This window comes from Haliotis cracherodii, unplaced genomic scaffold (genome assembly GCF_022045235.1).
Source record: "Haliotis cracherodii isolate W230 unplaced genomic scaffold, xgHalCrac1.p SCAF_7, whole genome shotgun sequence".
NCBI classification, from domain to species: Eukaryota; Metazoa; Mollusca; class Gastropoda; order Lepetellida; family Haliotidae; genus Haliotis; species Haliotis cracherodii.
In genome coordinates this window covers 25,166,450-25,186,165 of record NW_027266330.1, presented here as the reverse complement: position 1 = coordinate 25,186,165, position 19,716 = coordinate 25,166,450, and the positions used below count along the sequence as shown (strand labels likewise).

The 19,716-nt window shown below is 43.4% G+C and overlaps 1 protein-coding gene and 1 pseudogene across 1 annotated transcript; both read right to left on the bottom strand.

Moving 5' to 3' along the window:
- Positions 1–1,814: 1,814 nt before the first annotated feature.
- LOC139448764 (uncharacterized) lies at positions 1,815–9,962 on the bottom strand (annotated as a pseudogene).
- A 5,520-nt stretch (positions 9,963–15,482) lies between these two features.
- LOC139449129 (uncharacterized) lies at positions 15,483–16,319 on the bottom strand. The gene is made up of 2 exons (XM_071230612.1): positions 16,294–16,319; positions 15,483–16,094 (listed from the first exon to the last, which is right to left on the bottom strand). The coding sequence occupies exons 1-2, from the start codon at positions 16,302–16,304 to the stop codon at positions 15,533–15,535; spliced, it is 573 nt and encodes a 190-aa protein (XP_071086713.1). The 5' UTR covers positions 16,305–16,319; the 3' UTR covers positions 15,483–15,532.
- Positions 16,320–19,716: the final 3,397 nt, after the last annotated feature.

Here is a 19,716-nt window from a genome sequence, read left to right as displayed (position 1 = left end):
CCCTTTTATCCAGATCGATCGTCTGTAAATCTTGAACCCTCACGTCGATATATTGGTGGTGTAAAAAGTCAAAAGATCTCTTATCTCCCGCGAGGCATACTGTTCTCAATAAGGGTTGCTGGCTTTCTCCCACATAAGACGCATCGCATAGCAAGGAATAGATATGCACATCGCAACATTCCGTTCCTTTCTCCACTCGCCAACTCTGAAAAACTATACGAGACAATCCTGTCACCCAGTGTCCGTCGAGATGAATGGCCTAGAAAATTTGTTCTGCGAACAAAGAACTCGGCTGCCATTGGCTAGAATCTTCTAAGTTGTAGATAAACTTTGACATTGCATAATAATTGTTAATTTCATAAGCACATGCAATGTGTGAATTGAAATAATTTCATTAATAAAACGAAGTAGATGTGATAGCGGTGTCTTCATCTGCTCATGCTGAAAATAGGCCAAGCTCAAAGGTTACAATCTCGTGAAACGAGAGCGAGACCTAATTACCCATAAGCCCTTCTTCATTATGCCGAAGTGCTAAAAGAACAACTAAGAAAAGAGCTTCGATCAAACATTTATTTGGGATGTCCCAAATTAAGGTGACAAGTAACCCGAATGCGAACTACAGAAACAGTATCATCTGAGACTGCAACTGGATGGATAATCTTGGTCCAAGCTGGACTTCGTTTTATTAATGAAATTATAATTTCAATTCACACATTACATGTGTTTATGAAATTAACAATTTCACCACATAAAACTCTGTAGATGTGATAGCGGTGCTTTAAAGCTCTAGTTTAAAATTTTAGACTGGATTCCAAATTCTTTAGTCTCCCTCAAGTAAAACTGCTTGAAAGTAGATGCTCTAGACCAGTTTCCCAGTTCTAAAATTTCAGTGATCGAAGCACCTTTAGTGTAAGCTTTTGATGTAGAAGCCCCCCCCCTCCCCGGACAGAGTGTGCTCTATACACTGTAACATTGATCCCTGCATCCTTCATCACATTAGTTACCCATCTAGCAACTGTAGCTGCGGATACAGGTTTGTGGGGTTTCACATAACTGAGTAATAACTTATCTCTATCCCCATCCTTTCTCCACAGGAGTGTGCAGTCAAGGTAGTCTCTGATCATCTTCCCGAGGCAAGAGAGTTAACTGACTTTAAAAGTCCAGTTTCCACCCTTGCCGAACTAGGCTGGAATTACTGGGCTCGATCATAGCGCCACCAGTGGCTATTACCAGTTATGTTTCTTCAAAGCCTCTCCTATGGACCAATCAGATTCCACCTCTCGTATCACTTGCATTTGATTCACACAAAATGGTGGCGCCCAGTCAGGACGACCTGATCAATGATCAAGATCTATATTGTGATAAAAGGGGTCTTACATCGCGAAATGCATCAAATCTCGTGAGCACCGTGATTAAAAACATGAAAAGATTTGGAAAATATCTGCTGACGAGTTGGCGATGCACATGCTTTGCAAATCTTGCAATCGACCGAAATCTGCACGACAGTTTACAAACCGGATTTCGATTTCGGTGCTTGATTTTGATTGGACTATGCATAGACTCGTTAGTCCAGCCAAAATGTAACTCCATAATACCAGCCTAGTTCGGCAAGGGTGGAAACTGGACTTTTATAGTCAGTTAACTCTCTTGCCTCGGGGAGATGGTCTCTGACACACTGAACTACACAGAGCAAAGGATTCTTAGGATAGGCTTGTATGGTCAACTTATGAGGTTCTGACCAGGCTTAGAGACCTTTGTGGGCTTTGTCTTTGTTGCCCTTGTCAGAAGTGAACTTTACGTTCATGGAAGTAAGTTCATTTTTTGCGAAATGCCTCCTGAAGTGACCAGATTCCTGAAACCCTCCAGGCCCCTAATAGCAGTGTTCCGTTTGCTGGGCTTACCCGAGGGCTCTCCATGAAAGGGCTGCTGCGAGAAAGGCTGGTTTCTAAAGAAATTAATCTTTTTCTTAGGAGCCGAATGCCGCCCACCAAGAATATCCCTGGCCTTTTGCTTACGCTTCACCTCGGCGAGTAGCGTGTTGTAAAAGGGGTCTCCGAAGAGCTTCCCTTTAGCATCGGCAAAGGTACCCTCATACTTGTAAAGCAACTTTTGGGCTTTCTTTGGATCCTTAACCAGTTTGGATAAAATTGAAAGCCGCCTGTGGAAATTGATCGACAAGTTAGCTTGTCCCACAAGACAGACTGACTTTTCTACAATGTCAAGAAGTTCATTGTAGCGTTTTAGTATCATATAACCAGCCACTCGCTTTATCCATACGATGTCTCTATATAAATGAGTGCGCACGTGTAACAGCGCCGGAAGTGTGTATTGTGCGCTAGCCGACCACATGGCTGCCGACTACACTTGACTGAGTGTATTGACATGTAATGAGAGAATACAACCTTTCCCTGCAAAGCCGAGTGTTTGTTGTAGCTGCCAAAGTCATCACATAAATTGGCGACGAGGTAAAACTGGATGTCTTAGCGTTTTTGTGGACATTTTGTGATTAACGTCCGTCATGTTTCACTCGCTCCATAAACATGGCGTTGTCTACCTCCGGGAAGATCGACGAATTTAATACAGAGACTGACAGCTGGGACATTTATTGTGAGAGGTTAGACTTGTACTTTACGGCTAGAGGTGTTGATGATGAGGAGGATGAGATGACACAGGCTATTCTGCTTAGTGAAATGGGTAAGACAGCCTACACACTTCTCCGGAATTTGTGCGCTCCTACGAAACCTAAGGAAATGAGGTTTGCTGAGATAGTGAAAGTCATGCGCGATCATCAACACCCAACACCGTCAGTGATAGTTGAAAGACTTAAATTTCACAAGAGGGATAGAAAGTCTCAAGAGAGTGTTGCAGCGTATGCTTCCGAGTTGCGCAAATTGGCAAGTACATGTGACTTTGGTACTACTCTTGATGATTCACTTAGAGACAGACTAGTTTGTGGCATTAATAATGAAGCAATACAGAGGAGATTATTAGCAGAGAAAGCTCTGGATTACAATAAGGCTCATACACTAGCACAGTCAATGGAATTGGCAGCAAAGAATGTAGAAGATATTAAAGTTGGTGCTTCAAGTGTTTCAGCAGCTACAGGGGGTAACATGCACAAGATGTCATCATCTCAACATGCTCCTGTCTCCCCGCCATGTGACAGATGTGGTTCACAAATCTCCGGACTGTCATTTTCGTACCTCAAAGTGCTACAATTGTGGTAAGATTGGCCACATTGGGAAGGTATGTCGTCAGTCACAGAATAGTAAAGGTTCTCTTTGTGGACGTGGCTCGTATCGATCTAGAGGTCAAGGTCGAAGTCGGGGTCAGCACAAGCGTTCAGCGACAAATCAGGTCACTCCGGATAACTATGATGATGTTGAAAGTGAAATATATGACATTTACAAGATGGAGACTAGCTCTACACCTTTTGTTGGGAGGAGAGAGAAGGAACCACCAATGTTTATTGATTTAGCACTTAATGGTCAGCCATTAAGCATGGAGCTGGATACAGGTGCAACATTTTCAGTGATTAATGAGGACACTTACAGATCGTTAGGGAAAGATCCACCCAAACTAGGACCTCCTCATACCTTGTTACGTACTTACCTAGGTGAGAAGATACCTCTGCTTGGTTCATGCCCAGTAAAAGTGAACTACGGCAAACAGTCAGCAGAACTGCCAGTGATTGTAGTGAAAGGGAGAAGAGCTAATCTCTTTGGTCGCGACTGGCTGCGACATGTTCGTCTAGACTGGGGAACAATCCTCAGAGTTGATTGTGATGATGTGCAAAGTATCCTTAACTCACATTCTGATGTCTTCAAGGAGGAACTTGGTGAGTTGAAAGATACAAAAGTGAAGATTAACATATCTATTCCTTCACAACCACGCTTCTACAAGCACAGGAACATGGCCTATGCCTTGAGGGACAAGGTTGAGAATGAACTTGAACGATTAGAGCAGCAGGGTGTCATAAAACCAGTGCAGTACTCAGAGTGGGCAGCACCCATCGTACCAGTGTTGAAGTCGGATCAGTCTTCAGTGCGCATATGTGGAGATTACAAACTAACAGTCAACCAGGTAGCTAAACCAGATTGTTACCCAATACCCAGGATTGAGGACTTATTTGCATCACTCTCAGGTGGTCGCAAGTTTACGAAATTGGACATGAGTAATGCCTACCAGCAGTTAGTGTTGGATGATGATTCCAAGAAACTCACCACAATTAACACCCATAAAGGTCTATACGAGTACCAACGATTACCTTTTGGGGTGTCGGCAGCTCCTGCTATCTTCCAGCGGACAATTGAATGTCTTCTCAGCGATTTGCCACATGTGTGCGTCTACCTCGATGATGTTCTCGTCACAGGTGTTGATTATGCAGAACACAACAAGAATCTGAAGGAAGTCCTTGACAGATTGCAGAAAGCAGGTTTGTGTCTAAACGCTTCAAAGTGTCACATCAAGAAAGACTCAGTCACTTACTTGGGACACCGGATTGACGCACAGGGACTGCATCCATTAGAGGAGAAGGTAAACGCTATTGTGTCCGCACCAGCTCCTCAGAATGTGACAGAGTTAAAGTCATTCCTTGGGATGGTACAGTACTACCAGAGATTCCTGCCAAATCTCTCCACGACGTTAGTGCCACTACATGGGTTACTACAAAAGGACGCTCCATGGTCATGGACCAAAAAGCATGATACAGTATTTCTAAAGGTGAAATCTCACTTGTCTTCATGTAAGGTCTTGACTCACTACAATCCAGACCTTCCTCTCAACTTAGCAGCTGATGCTTCTCCATATGGAGTAGGTGCCGTCCTGTCACACATCATGCCAGATGGTACTGAGAAGCCTGTGGCGTTTGCGTCACGTTCCTTGTCACCTGCAGAGAAGAACTATTCACAGCTTGATAAAGAAGCACTGGCAATAGTGTTTGGCATAAAGAAATTCCACCAGTATTTGTTCGGACGGAAATTTCAGCTGTTATCAGATCACAAACCCCTCATGGGTCTACTTGATGCAGAGAAAGGCATTCCAGTGATGGCGTCAGCCAGACTCCAGAGATGGGCCTTGATGCTGGCAGCGTATGATTACAGTATTGTGTATAAACCAGGCTCAAAGTTAGCAAACGCAGATTGTTTGAGCAGATTGCCTCTGCAAACCTCTGTGTCTGTGCCGCCTGTTCCAGGAGACACAATAATGCTCCTCGAGAACATGGCAGAATTCCCAGTGAATGTGCGACAAATTCAGTTTTGGACAAGAAAGGATCCCTTGTTAGCTAGAGTGAAGAAGTTAGTGGAATGTGGTTTTCCAGAAAACCTGAAGCCAGATACAGAGCTAAAGCCATATATTCAGAAGAAAACTGAGCTAAGTGTTCAGGATGGTGTGATTCTGTGGGGTAACAGAGTAGTGGTTCCACCTCAGGGTAGGAAACAGTGTGTAGATGTGTTGCATGAAGCTCACCCTGGAATAGCGAGGATGAAAGCTATTGCCAGAGGTCTTGTATGGTGGCCGTGCATTGATTCAGAGCTGGAGAACAAGGTCAGGACTTGTTCCATATGTCAGGAGAGTTGTTCTTCACCCTGCGAAGCAAAGTTACATCCGTGGGACTGGCCGTCCAAACCATGGTCACGTCTGCACATTGATTATGCAGGTCCCTTACAAGGTCAAATGTTCCTCATCATCGTAGACTCTCACTCTAAGTGGATGGATGTTTTCCCTGTCAACAGTGCAACTACGGGTGTCACTCTTGAGTGTCTTCGGAGAACATTTTCCATTCATGGTCTACCTGAGACAATAGTGTCTGATAATGGGACATGTTTCACAAGTGATGAATTTGCTATATTCATCAAGAGAAATGGTATTCAACACATCTGTACATCCCCTTACCATCCAGCGTCCAATGGACTGGCAGAGAGGAGTGTCCAGATGTTCAAACAGGGATTTAAGAAGCTCAGCGGCGGTTCCATCAACACCAGGGTGTCAAGATTCCTGTTCAGGTATCGTAACACACCGCAGACTACGACAGGGTCATCTCCAGCGCATTTACTATTGGGAAGACGTCCACGTTCCCATCTTGACTTGCTTCACCCTGACATCGGTGTTAAAGTTCAACATAAACAAGAGAAGCAGGCAAACTACCACAATAGACATACAAAGTCACAGGAGTTCGCTGTCGGTGATCTTGTTTACGTCAGGAACTTTCTTGGTAAGCCTAAATGGTTACCAGGGGAGATAATCCAGTGTACAGGTCCTATCTCCTTCAGAGTCAGCTTGGAAAAAAACAAAATTGCGAGGCGACATGTAGATCACCTCATCAAGCGTTATGTGGACCCCGATGCTGTGAAACCATAATCCCCAGAATTGTTGGAAGAAAGTGAAGTGTCGAAGTCTGTCATCACTTTCTCACCAGAGCTCCCAGAGCCTAGTTCTGTACCAGTATCACCCGCAGACACGCCATTTCCGCGTACCAGGTTACCTACATGTGACACTAGTCCAGAACTGTCCTCATCTGTTGAGTTGAGAAGATCGACTTGTGAGCGTCGAGCTCCAGATAGACTGAATCTGTCAACTACTGTATTTCATTGTTAAGTGTTCTTCTTCAGATTGAACTTTAAGGTGCATGCTCAATTCATTTATTTCAGAAACCAAGGGAATGAACATTAAGTTTGTGAATTTCAGTGTTCAAGAATACTTCAGTGAACTTTATGGGAAAATTTCCATGGAACTCTTTGAGTTGATCACTATTTCTTTCTCAGTGACATTGTAACATTGAGTTAGTAACATTGTTCACTAATTGCTTAAACAACAAGTTGTTAACTAAAGGGGGAGGAATGTAGCGTTTTAGTATCATATAACCAGCCACTCGCTTTATCCATACGATGTCTCTATATAAATGAGTGCGCACGTGTAACAGCGCCGGAAGTGTGTATTGTGCACTAGCCGACCACATGGCTGCCGACTACACTTGACTGAGTGTATTGACATGTAATGAGAGAATACAACCTTTCCCTGCAAAGCCGAGTGTTTGTTGTAGCTGCCAAAGTCATCACATTCATAAATGTCCAAATCAGGCGAAGCCTCCCTGCGTCTGATTTTGTCAAGATTACCCCATAGATGAGACAAAGGACCCATGACATTTAACATTCTCTTTTGAATAAACTGCAAAGAGAAATCTGTTTTTTTCTCAAATGACCTGTCCTGCGCTTCAAAAAGATCATCTAAATACCCATCCAGTTGGGGAGCAGTCAAACAATGCTCATCAGGTATGGTGTGATCATTAGGAATGTTCTCCTTCAACACATTATCTTTTTTGAAGGTAGAGAACTGAGTATTGAGATGATTATACAGATGGCTTGGCAAGGACCAAGAATCTGATTCTGCCTGTGTGATCGAAATTTGGACATATTCATCTACTGGTTCAGCTGAACCGGCTACAGTTGCAGGACCATTATCAGAGCGGGGTTTATCAAGTGTATTGATACAAACGTTTGAAACTCGACCTCTTTTTTGTCTGGGTTCGATATAGTCGTCCGCACCCGGCCCTGAAAACGTCCATGCAAGGCAGATGGTACTGTAGCTATCAACCACATCGCACTCATCACGATCAGTCGAACTGTCACTCGAACATGACTCGCTCGAGCTAGACCAGTCTGAGATATCATGTTCAATCCTGTGGTTAATTCTCCTTTTTCTAGGAATCCTATAACCTTTAGGTAACTGATCTAGCTTGCCTGTGCTACAGACGCCCTGCGACGTACCCCGGTTAGTAGATCTAAGCTTCGGACCCACGTGGTCGTCATCATGGCTCGTACTGTCCAGATTTAAAGGGGCACTGATCTAACGCAGTGAGTACCCGAATGTATAGCAGAAATCTAGACTAGTTAGCGACCTCTGCTGCGCCATTCGTAAGCGCATTAGTCACTTTTATGGGTGGTAATGGCGTATGGTCACATTGATCAACAAAATGAAGTACAGTTTTCGAGATAATAAGGACATGTAGTTATCTTTGTGAGTAGCATCGGTAATGGTGACGAAGTTTTGATAAGTCACTTGCTTGGTAATTTTTCGATTTTCGTTTACACTATTTTGACTTGCAACACAAAGTAAATATTTCACCTTAGCATATGCTTTTTTTATAGTGTGTATACTTTTTTACTGTCAAATGTGTAACAAATTTATTAAACGTCTAAATATGCAGCTATTTTACAAAGTGACTGAAAAACATTTCCATCTGTATTATTATGACAACGAATTCCAAACATTTTGATGTTTAATGTCATTACCAAGAGACTGAAAATGTTACGTTGAAAAGTACATTTCTAATAATCTGTTGTGATGTTTGTAGGCCCTTTTGGTCGTCTTGATCAATCTGGACAGATATTTTAGTCAAAATGACTGAAATATTTACACATTTTATAAATTGCCCGAGAGAATCACATTTTACAAATTGACGGTAATCTATACACGCTTACAAAGGGAATGACCTGTGATAACAACGTCTTTCGCGCATTGAAGAATTTCCCAACCAAGACGTAGAGAAACAAGAACGAATAGGTTCAAATGAAGGAAAACAAAATGCAAATACCATAATTACAACCTACCAAATGTATGTGTATAAGTTTTAGGCAGCTTCCTTTTTCGAGGAATGTATCCGTGAATATCCACACAAAGGAACAATATCCCACTCGTCTGCAGCTGTACAAAGAAACTTATTCGATGTCACGTGTCTCAGTAACAATCAAATATTTTAAAAGATATATATCGTTTCGGGATATTATAACCCGTGTTCGTTTCTCAACTGATCGCTTGGATTGTTTCAGGTGTTTTACATAGGTGTCACGTCTCAAGGGTCGGCTGAGAAAGCCCACGTGACAACTATTTTCATAACGTCCACGGTTCCTAAAAATTCCATTGAGTCATAGATAATAATGATCAATCAATCAACGTGTTATCAGTTAACCCTTTGAACAAAGTATGTTGTTTTTACATCGGCACTTCGCGCCATGATATGAGTGTATTCCCTTTGTTTTAGTAAACCTAGACATGTAAACACTCACTCTTGACATATCGACTGTGCAAGATAACAGTGATTAATCAATCAATGTATTTTCTGTTAATCCTTTGATGACTGTTGATTTACAAAAAAAAGTTAATCAACTGATCATTCATCTCTTGCTGGGCTGACACGTGCATATTACATAACACACATTTCACCTCACTTCAAACCCGGGATTTAGATTGAATAATTACCCCAGACACAATAAATGCCAAATGGGAACCTTTGTCAGGTAATCTAAGTGGTGCTACCACTAATTGTACCTGTAATAAATTCATTAATTGAGCATCAAGTGAATGACGATAAATACACAAGTGCAGGGTTATACGAGAAAACGTGGATGACAACAAGGGAGTAGTAATCGTATTATCGACGCAAGCCGAAATCCGAAAATGCTTTCACTGCATGGATATTTTTTTTGGCATTAAACTATAACCATCTGGGGTATTTCCAAATGACGACATCCGATGAGCTCCCTTGTTGTTTTTGTCTGTTTGTTTAGGCTGAAGAAATTAATTAACATGCGCCCTTTGTCGAAATCTTTATAGATCACAGTTAACCAATCAGTGTTCAAAAATGCGTAAAACAAATATTGCCTCCAGCCTCCAAGTTTATTTAGCTGTCCTTGCAGACGGTACCCCAGTCTCTGGTCACGCTCAGTTGCGTTGCGTATCATCCGGGTACTCACGGGGGAAAAACAATAACAAAGGCAACAACCAGTCCGTTAGATCAGTGCCCCTTTAACGACACTTGACTGACTTCTCCACTTTCGGGAGGTTTGTCATGATCCCCTGAACCTTTGGAAGGTTGTTTGGGGATATTAGATTGTGTACTACTCATATTTACCTCGTATACTCACAAAAAAATCATCAGCAAGATACGTTAGTGTGGTTAGCATGAGGCCATGATGAAAACGGGCTTATGGGTAATTAGGTCTCGCTCTCGTTTCAAGAGATCGTAACCTTTGAACTTGGCCTATTTTTAGCATGAGCAGATGAAGACACCGCTATCACATCTACGGAGTTGTATGTGGTGAAATTATAACCGTTAGCAAGGGTTCTTTTGGAAATATGTGTCAGCGTGCCGGGGAGAATTAGGGGCAACAATGCAGTTTACCGGGCGCAGCCCGAGCTCTACCATCCGCTCAATTACCGCGCTATAGTGCCACTGCTGTCTCGTTATACCGTTACCGTGCCTCACGCTCTGGTGACTCTCGCTTCACGATCCAACACCCGTTTTCGGTCTTAGGGAAACTTACACATCTTTACAATCAAACACCCGTTTTCGATCTTAGGGAAACTTACACATCTTTACAATCAAACACCCCTTTTCGGTCTTAGGGAAACTTACACGTCTTTACGATCCAACACCCGTTTATCGGTCTTAGGGAAACTTACACGTCTTTACGATCCAACACCCGTTTTCGGTCATTAGGGTTAGCCTGCTTTGGGCAAGGGTGAGCCATAAATTCTTACCTTTACAAGCGTTAATCCTTTTAATCCCATTGGTCGGTCATGCTGACAAAAACAATTGCGGGTGTGATTTCAAGAAAACATGAATGGGAGCGCGGACCGTGACGTCATACGCATGCGCAATTCATTGTTCACTGATTACGCGAGCATGTCAATGGGGATTCTAATGACCCGTTGAACGAGCACTGATTACATGTGATAGCGCCTGTGGTCCAGTGGTAGAGCGTCGGCTAATTAACGCATTAATTAGCAGAACCGGTGAGCCGGCGAAACGCGTTCGAGCCCCCACAGCGCTAATTGGATCTGAAAAAGTGCGCCCGGTAAAGTGCACTACTCCCGAATTAGGTCTATGACCTGTACTTTGAATCTTAAGTGATTATAAAAAGGTGACCACATGCAGACAATTACCGCGCCATTTCGATATGAATTAGAATACAGTATAGAATGTCCGCGAAATTTTGACATAAAACACCCTGTTTTGCCTGTTTCGTGAAACATAAATTCATTTTGAAATTATGAGAAAGGATCCTACCGAATATTAAACGTCTAATGTCGTATGTTGTATAAAACAAACTATGTCTTCCCCTATATGACATGGTTTTTTTTATAAAACATTTGATAGAATCACAAAGAATCCTACCGAATATCAAAATGTTTTCCGCGTGCGAATAAAAATATAATATGAATAAAGCATTTAAAATTGTCATCTATAAAACAAAATGATTATACGAAGTTATGTTAACATACGTTGCATAAAATAGTGTATTAGTTGAAATAATTAGTTATTCGAATGAGAAACTGAATGTTAAGAACTTTTTTTCGAACAAAGACAACGCTGCCATACTGTACTCTGTGACTCACACACACACACACACACACACACACACACACACACACACACCACCCCCAGTTCAAACGTAAACAAATGAGAATTATCTGCCCTTTGACAATCGTCACAGATATTTACTTTACGGTCTAAGGGAGTTAGAAATATTTTATCATAATGACTTCAAATAAATGTTTTTATTGCGTTGTTACGAGTTTAATTACGTATACAATAATTGAGTAAAGAAATCTTGTTTTGCTATTTTCAGATGAAAAGTTTGTCGGCGACATCTCTCATAAAGGATATTGTAGACACACTTGAGTCCGCAGATGAGCTGATAGCATGGGCACGGTATTGAGAATGACGAATGCGTCATTCTAAGGGAACTGCGGCTCTTGTGCCGAGAAATTGAGCAACCTTATACGCCTAGACCAATGGCGACGGACGAGGCCTTTTCGTTTTTAAACGATTGTATAGAGGGAACCGAGTTAGTCGAGGGGTAGTGGGACGGTATACAGACATTCTCTGTTCCGAAAATGGGTATACGGGGAATGAGTTCCGGGGGGGGGGGTCTGTGAATACGAAACCCTTGCATAGTTGTGTGTGGCCTAGGGGGAGTGGGATGATATATAACCTATATCCCCCGTTTCTAATGGGTTGATCGAAATGCTCACAAGTTCTAAAACTTCTAGAAAAATGTATTGTTACAATAATAAAATGCGTAGGAGGATAGGTTTCTAGATTATACATCATAGTTAAATTTATCAAGTTATGATGATTTTATATTAATATTTAAATAATTTTTATTAGATCACGAAGATGTGTATAATTGTCACAGAAACATAAAAAGGGGGGTGAGTAATTCTTTTCCTGCGCACACGTAGCAAAAAAAAAAGTATCACGCAATAACCCACGCAGTTTCCTGGTGCAGCTGTACGGGATGAGTTTGAGAGACTGTAGATCTATAAAATTTATTAATAGTGACACCATTCAAACATGCGATGTAAACTGTCGCACCCTTTCCTACAAAAAGGAGAGAAAACATCCCGCGCCTGTGTATTACCCTCGCTATAAGACGCCCAGCATTAATTTCAGGGGTGTTAGCCAAAACCCCGCGTCTATGCGTTATAAGAAAGTCAAGTGGGAAACATGATATTCGGTGGGAGAATACGATATTTTTTTGCACGTCAAAATGTATTAAAAACAAATTGGAGACCCCTGGTCGTGTTTTAAAATTATTAGTCCACAATTTGTTGAATATATGTGATATTTATAGATCAGAGCGGTAAAATACATAACCTCTGCAGTAGCGTCTAGTTTGAATTAATGGTTACTCCTTGTGTTTTTTAAACTTTAAATCGACAACCAAGCGTCCCTGGCTTCCACCCCTTCACATTTATCGGGGAAATTAAATTACACACCTCTGTGTATCCTATTTTCGTGGACCATGCATGATCAGTCATTGTACATGTATGGTTGGTGGTTATATTAAGTTTTATGTACACGTGACAAAATTCCCATAGACTAACATATTAGTTAACCGTTGCAAGAATATTTTTCTTAAACTTAAAATAACATGTCAGTCAATGGGAATTCCATCACTTGTACGTAATAAATGCATTATGAACTATGTTATTCTTAAGTTATGTATTGCATTTCACAGAGCATTCAGTGTCCAACCCAGAATTGAAAATCAAGGGGAGACTTGTCCCCCCATCATGTAGAAAATAGGAGGGATTTGAAAAAGTAGGGGGGATAATTGCTTTCTTCAAAGGTGTCTTATTTTGTATTATGTACTGGAACTTCATCATATAAAAGTGTAACAGATCAGAATAAAGAACTGAAATAAATAACCATGGATTGTGCTTTTTTCTATTTTGATTAAAAAAGTCTGTAATTCTTTTGTTTTTGCGCGACATGGTCATTCAAAAGATAGTCTGCTATGACAGTCGGCGATTCATATTGTGTGATTTCAGAAACGAAACTAAAACGAACCAAAATGCTCAAAAATATTTTCAGAACTATTCAAGATAGAATATTTGTTGTATTTAAACATCTTGTCAAAGGTTTTTGATTACTAAACAACAAAATACAAGATAATTTTTATCAAAGATTTGATACTTTTTCTACTAATGTAAATCAAATTTCGTTTCCTATGCCAATCCTATCGATAATTTATTCAGCCAAGCTCCTCCCAGCGATAGTACGTTCCCGGACCAGTCAAAACTCCCCACTGTGAATAGGTGGCCACAACTATGCTTGGAGTTGAACTCGCAACCGAATGACCGTTATGTTTACAAACAAGTGCCGACTGTCGTGACGCCGAATACACTTATCGTTGCTAAATTACTTTCTTCGTTTGTCAATTTGAATTTCTGTTTCATTAAAAGTATCGTGTTATGATAAGGGAGAAGTTGGTTGATTTTCCGTTAGTCTGCAATCTCGAACCAATCTGATTATCAAAACAACAAATTAAATTCATCTGGAAAACATGGTCAGTCGTAAACCTTTTAAAGCATTTATGTTATAAGTATGTGTCACAATAGACAGCGTATTTTGTGTATTTATGTTTATTTAGTAAATGTTTGTGTTAATGTGTGAATTTGTATTTGTTGACATTAACCAGTTTACTTGTAAATATATGGATCATGTAACTGTTGTGATTATTTGACAGAGTGAAATTTCTTAAGTTTATTGATGTCAATGGTATATTTTCTACTATTTCAGCATGACACATCACAACCTCGTGTCAAGTACAGTTTCAAGATCTACTGATTAACATATCGGGTTTGGTACATGTTAAAAAAACCAAATGACAATACACTCACATCAAGAATATTTATTCATTACAAAATTCCGAACACTTCATCATGTTTCCAATCGATCACCTACGCTTTTTGGACTCATTCAAATTTCTAAACACCAGCTTGCAAACATTGGCCAACAATTTGAGAGACAAAGGTTAAAGTGAGTTCATACTTTTGATGTTTTCGTTGCGAGCTATGGTGAGTTTTATCTTTTGTTTTTGTAAAAACGTCTTGAAGGCTCCCTTATATTCACTTCCACCATCTACTCTCACTTTCTCGGGACGTCGCTGCTCGAGGATTTGTTTGAAAGCTTTCAAGACTGTTTCCGGTTTCTTCTTGTCTAATGGAAGGGGGGCGGTCGGGTAGCCTAGTGGTTAAAGCGTTCGCTCGTCACGCCGAAGACCCGGGGTCGATTCCCGACATGGGTACAATGTGTGAAGCCCATTTCTGGTGTCCCCCGCCGTGATATTGGTGGAATATTACTAAAAGCGGCGTAAAACCATACTCACTCACTCTAACGGAAGGGTGAATGCAAAGCGGCTCAACATTTCGATGGCCACCAGCAAGTATCTCACACCATCGTTCCACTTCGTAAACCTAGACAGGTCGGCCAAATCCACGTCAAACATTTCGTTGATAGAATTCACTCTGACTTTCATTCGTTTGAAACGATATCTGACGGGTTTGTGTAAACTGTAAGCGAAGCATCTTGATTGTTGACAAACCGCCTGACACTGCTCGCTGGAACTTTCAATTGACCTTTTAACACCTTTTTGAGTTTACTCGGACCCCAAAACGCGCCCGGATTTCTGGGAGTGAAATAATAATCTTCCAGTACTTTGTCAGAAGTTATCTCTGGAGAGCTCATCGTGTAATGATAGAATATAATGGATGATGTTTCGTTTTATATCATTGTCTGTCTGTGTGTGTGTGTGTGTGTGTCTGTGTGTGTCTGTGTGCGTGTGTGTGTGTGTGTCTGTGTGTGTGTGTGTCTGTTCGCAGGTACTAGCCGAAGCTCGCAGGTTTCACTGCATCACATAAACGCACTGGTGATGCAGGCTTTCCTCCTGCTACCGTAAACCCTGCCGCCATGATATAACTGAAAAATTGCTGAAAACGGCGTTAAACCCTAACTAACTCACTCACTCACTCACTCGCTATGTGTCTGAAGATGAAATACAAAACAAAAAACAAATTTTTCAACACGATTTTTTTTTTCAATATCATAATTAAAATAAACAAACAAAACACTCATTCAATTAGTCCCCCCCCCAAAAAAAAAAACAAACAACAACAACAAAAACAACCAAACATTTCACATTCTTTTGTCTAACTTTAACATTTTCTCAATGCGTTCTTTCAGTCAGTCCCTCCTTCCATTGAGACGTTTTAAATTGAGAGTCACGATAGTCCTCGCAACGATAGGAACCAAGTTAAAGTCCCTCACATCTTGAAAACTCGGGTCTTCTAACAATAGTTTTATCCAATGTTCGTGCACCTCTCCATCGTCTACGTCGGATAATGCCATGTTAAAGTATTTCTCCACCAGTTGTTCAGACATGTCGCAGGTGTGGTCCCGTTCACCTTCCGTATCGAACATGCCCCCGAAACACAGTTCACGAGACAGTCGTTTGATCATCTTCGTGAGTTGAAGACAGTAGCATAAAGTCAACAAGTTTTCAACGAGTTTCATCGTCTCAGCCATGGCGACCTCTTCCGCGGAGAGTGCCCAGCGAGCTTTTTTAATAATCACTCGCTTAGTGACGTTGAAATCGTCTCGAAACTTGCGCTTGGCCTTTTTCACGCATTCGTCACGATTTGGAAACCATTGGTGAGATTGGTGAATGACTGCCTCGTTTAGGGTGTGCGGCATTTTCATCACCTGCTTCCAGGAGTGAAATGTAGATTTGTCTTTTCTTCCCACTCTGTTAAAAAGATAGTACGAAGAGGTTCAGAAATAAATCATGTTATAGCTCAGCAGCAGCAGCATTACATTAAGCTATTCTTGGTTCGCTGATTGTCTTGCAAGCATCAATTTCCCAATAGTACTTATCATAAAGCTATACCTATTGTAGTGATAACTAAATATAAATTAATTGAGTAAACTAAGAAAAATGCACAAACCTTGCCGACATGGTACACACCTTCTGTTTCTGAGGGTAGATGATGAAATGAGTGATTTTGTGCATGTCACTATTTTAGTATTTGAAATTCATTGGTTGATAGGATTTTATGTTTATCACGTGTTAAAAACAAAACAACCCACCTATGATGATTGGATGTGATTATGTAAATATTTGAATTCAATGAATCTCATTGGTTAATGACTAAGTGCATGTGTGTAAGGGTAATTTGATCTAATGGTTATATTCTATTCAAACTCTCTCATGATGAATATATAAACATTCTGTTTTCTTCTTTCATGATAATATCAACAAAGAAAAGACATACACGAATGAAAACAAACAGATTTTTATTTTAAAATCATATCATGAATCAATTTCTTGGATTATTACCATAAGAATTTGAACTATAAACCAGTCTGTCTCAGTCTATGACAAAAGAGTGATTCAAACCGACCTAGACACTCTGCCCTACGGGTATTGAAAGTTTTTTTCAATAGTGGTCTTAATGTGTCCCCTCTACTGTACCCTAGGCTCACGACGTGTCCCCTCTACTGTACCCTAGGCTCACGACGTGTCCCCTCTACTGTACCCTAGGATCACGATGTGTCCCCTCTATTGTACCCTAGGCTCACGATGTGTCCCCTCTACTGTACCCTAGGCTCACGACGTGTCCCCTCTACTGTACCCTAGGCTCACGACGTGTCCCCTCTACTGTACCCTAGGCTCACGACGTGTCCCCTCTATTGTACCCTAGGCTCTCGACGTGTCCCCTCTACTGTACCCTAGGATCACGACGTGTCCCCTCTACTGTACCCTAGGATCACGACGTGTCCCTTCTACTGTACCCTAGGCTCACGACGTGTCCCCTCTACTGTACCCTAGGATCACGACGTGTCCCCTCTACTGTACCCTAGGCTCACGACGTGTCCCCTCTACTGTACCCTAGGCTCACGACGTGTCCCCTCTACTGTACCCTAGGATCACGACGTGTCCCCTCTACTGTACCCTAGGATCACGACGTGTCCCCTCTACTGTACCCTAGGCTCACGATGTGTCCCCTCTACTGTACCCTAGGATCACGACGTGTCCCCTCTACTGTACCCTAGGATCACGACGTGTCCCCTCTACTGTACCCTAGGATCACGACGTGTCCCCTCTACTGTACCCTAGGATCACGACGTGTCCCCTCTACTGTACCCTAGGATCACGACGTGTCCCCTCTACTGTACCCTAGGATCACGACGTGTCCCCTCCACTGTACCCTAGGCTCTCGACGTGTTCCCTCTACTGTACCCTAGGATCACGACGTGTCCCCTCCACTGTACCCTAGGATCACGATGTGTCCCCTCCACTGTACCCTAGGATCACGACGTGTCCCCTCTACTGTACCCTAGGCTCACGATGTGTCCCCTCCACTGTACCCTAGGATCACGACGTGTTCCCTCTACTGTACCCTAGGATCACGACGTGTCCCCTCTACTGTACCCTAGGATCACGATGTGTCCCCTCCACTGTACCCTAGGATCACGACGTGTTCCCTCTACTGTACCCTAGGATCACGACGTGTCCCCTCTACTGTACCCTAGGATCACGACGTGTTCCCTCTACTGTACCCTAGGCTCACGACGTGTCCCCTCTACTGTACCCTAGGCTCACGACTTGTCCCCTCTACTGTACCCTAGGCTCACGATGTGTCCCCTCTACTGTACCCTAGGATCACGACGTGTTCCCTCTACTGTACCCTAGGATCACGACGTGTCCCCTCTACTGTACCCTAGGCTCACGACGTGTCCCCTCTACTGTACCCTAGGCTCACGACTTGTCCCCTCTACTGTACCCTAGGATCACGATGTGTCCCCTCTACTGTACCCTAGGCTCACGACGTGTCCCCTCTACTGTACCCTAGGATCACGACGTGTCCCCTCTACTGTACCCTAGGATCACGACGTGTCCCCTCTACTGTACCCTAGGCTCACGATGTGTCCCCTCTACTGTACCCTAGGATCACGACGTGTCCCCTCTACTGTACCCTAGGCTCACGATGTGTCCCCTCCACTGTACCCTAGGATCACGACGTGTTCCCTCTACTGTACCCTAGGATCACGACGTGTCCCCTCTACTGTACCCTAGGCTCACGATGTGTCCCCTCTACTGTACCCTAGGCTCACGACTTGTCCCCTCTACTGTACCCTAGGCTCACGATGTGTCCCCTCCACTGTACCCTAGGATCACGACGTGTTCCCTCTACTGTACCCTAGGATCACGACGTGTCCCCTCTACTGTACCCTAGGATCACGACGTGTCCCCTCTACTGTACCCTAGGATCACGACGTGTCCCCTCTACTGTACCCTAGGCTCACGATGTGTCCCCTCCACTGTACCCTAGGATCACGACGTGTCCCCTCTACTGTACCCTAGGCTCACGATGTGTCCCCTCCACTGTACCCTAGGATCACGACGTGTCCCCTCCACTGTACCCTAGGCTCTCGACGTGTTCCTCTCGGCTCTCGACGTGTCCCCTCCACTGTACCCTAGGCTCTCGACGTGTTCCTCTCGGCTCTCGACGTGTCCCCTCCACTGTACCCTAAGCTTACGACGTGTCCCTCTCGGCTCACGACGTGTCCCTCTCGGCTCTCAACGTGTCCCCTCCTCTGTACCCTAGGCTTACGACGTGTCCCTCTCGGCTCACGACGTGTTCCCTCTACTGTACCCTAGGCTCACGACGTGTCCCTTTACTGTACCCTAGGCTCACGACGTGTCCCTCTCGGCTCTCGACGTGTCCCCTCTACTGTACCCTAGGCTCTCAACGTGTTCCCTCTACTGTACCCTAGGCTCACGACGTGTCCCTCTCGGCTCTCGACGTGTCCCCTCTACTGTACCCTAGGCTCTCGACGTGTCCCCTCTACTGTACCCTAGGCTCACGACGTGTCCCTCTCGGCTCTTGACGTGTCCCCTCTACTGTACCCTAGGCTCTCGACGTGTTCCCTCTACTGTACCCTAGGCTCACGACGTGTCCCTCTCGGCTCTCGACGTGTCCCCTCCACTGTACCCTAGGCTCACGACGTATCCCCTCCACTGTACCCTAGGCTCACGACGTGTCCCCTCCACTGTACCCTAGGCTCTCGACTTGTCCCCTCCACTGCACCCTAGGCTCACGACGTGTCCCTCTACTGTACCCTAGGATCACGACGTGTCCCCTCTACTGTACCCTAGGCTCTCGACGTGTCCCCTCTACTGTACCCTAGGCTCACGACGTGTCCCTCTACTGTACCCTAGGCTCTTGACGTGTCCCCTCCACTGCACCCTAGGCTCACGACGTGTCCCTCTCGGCTCACGACTTGTCCCCTCCACTGTACCCTAGGCTCACGACGTGTCCCTCTCGGCTCTCGACGTGTTCCCTCTACTGTACCCTAGGCTTACG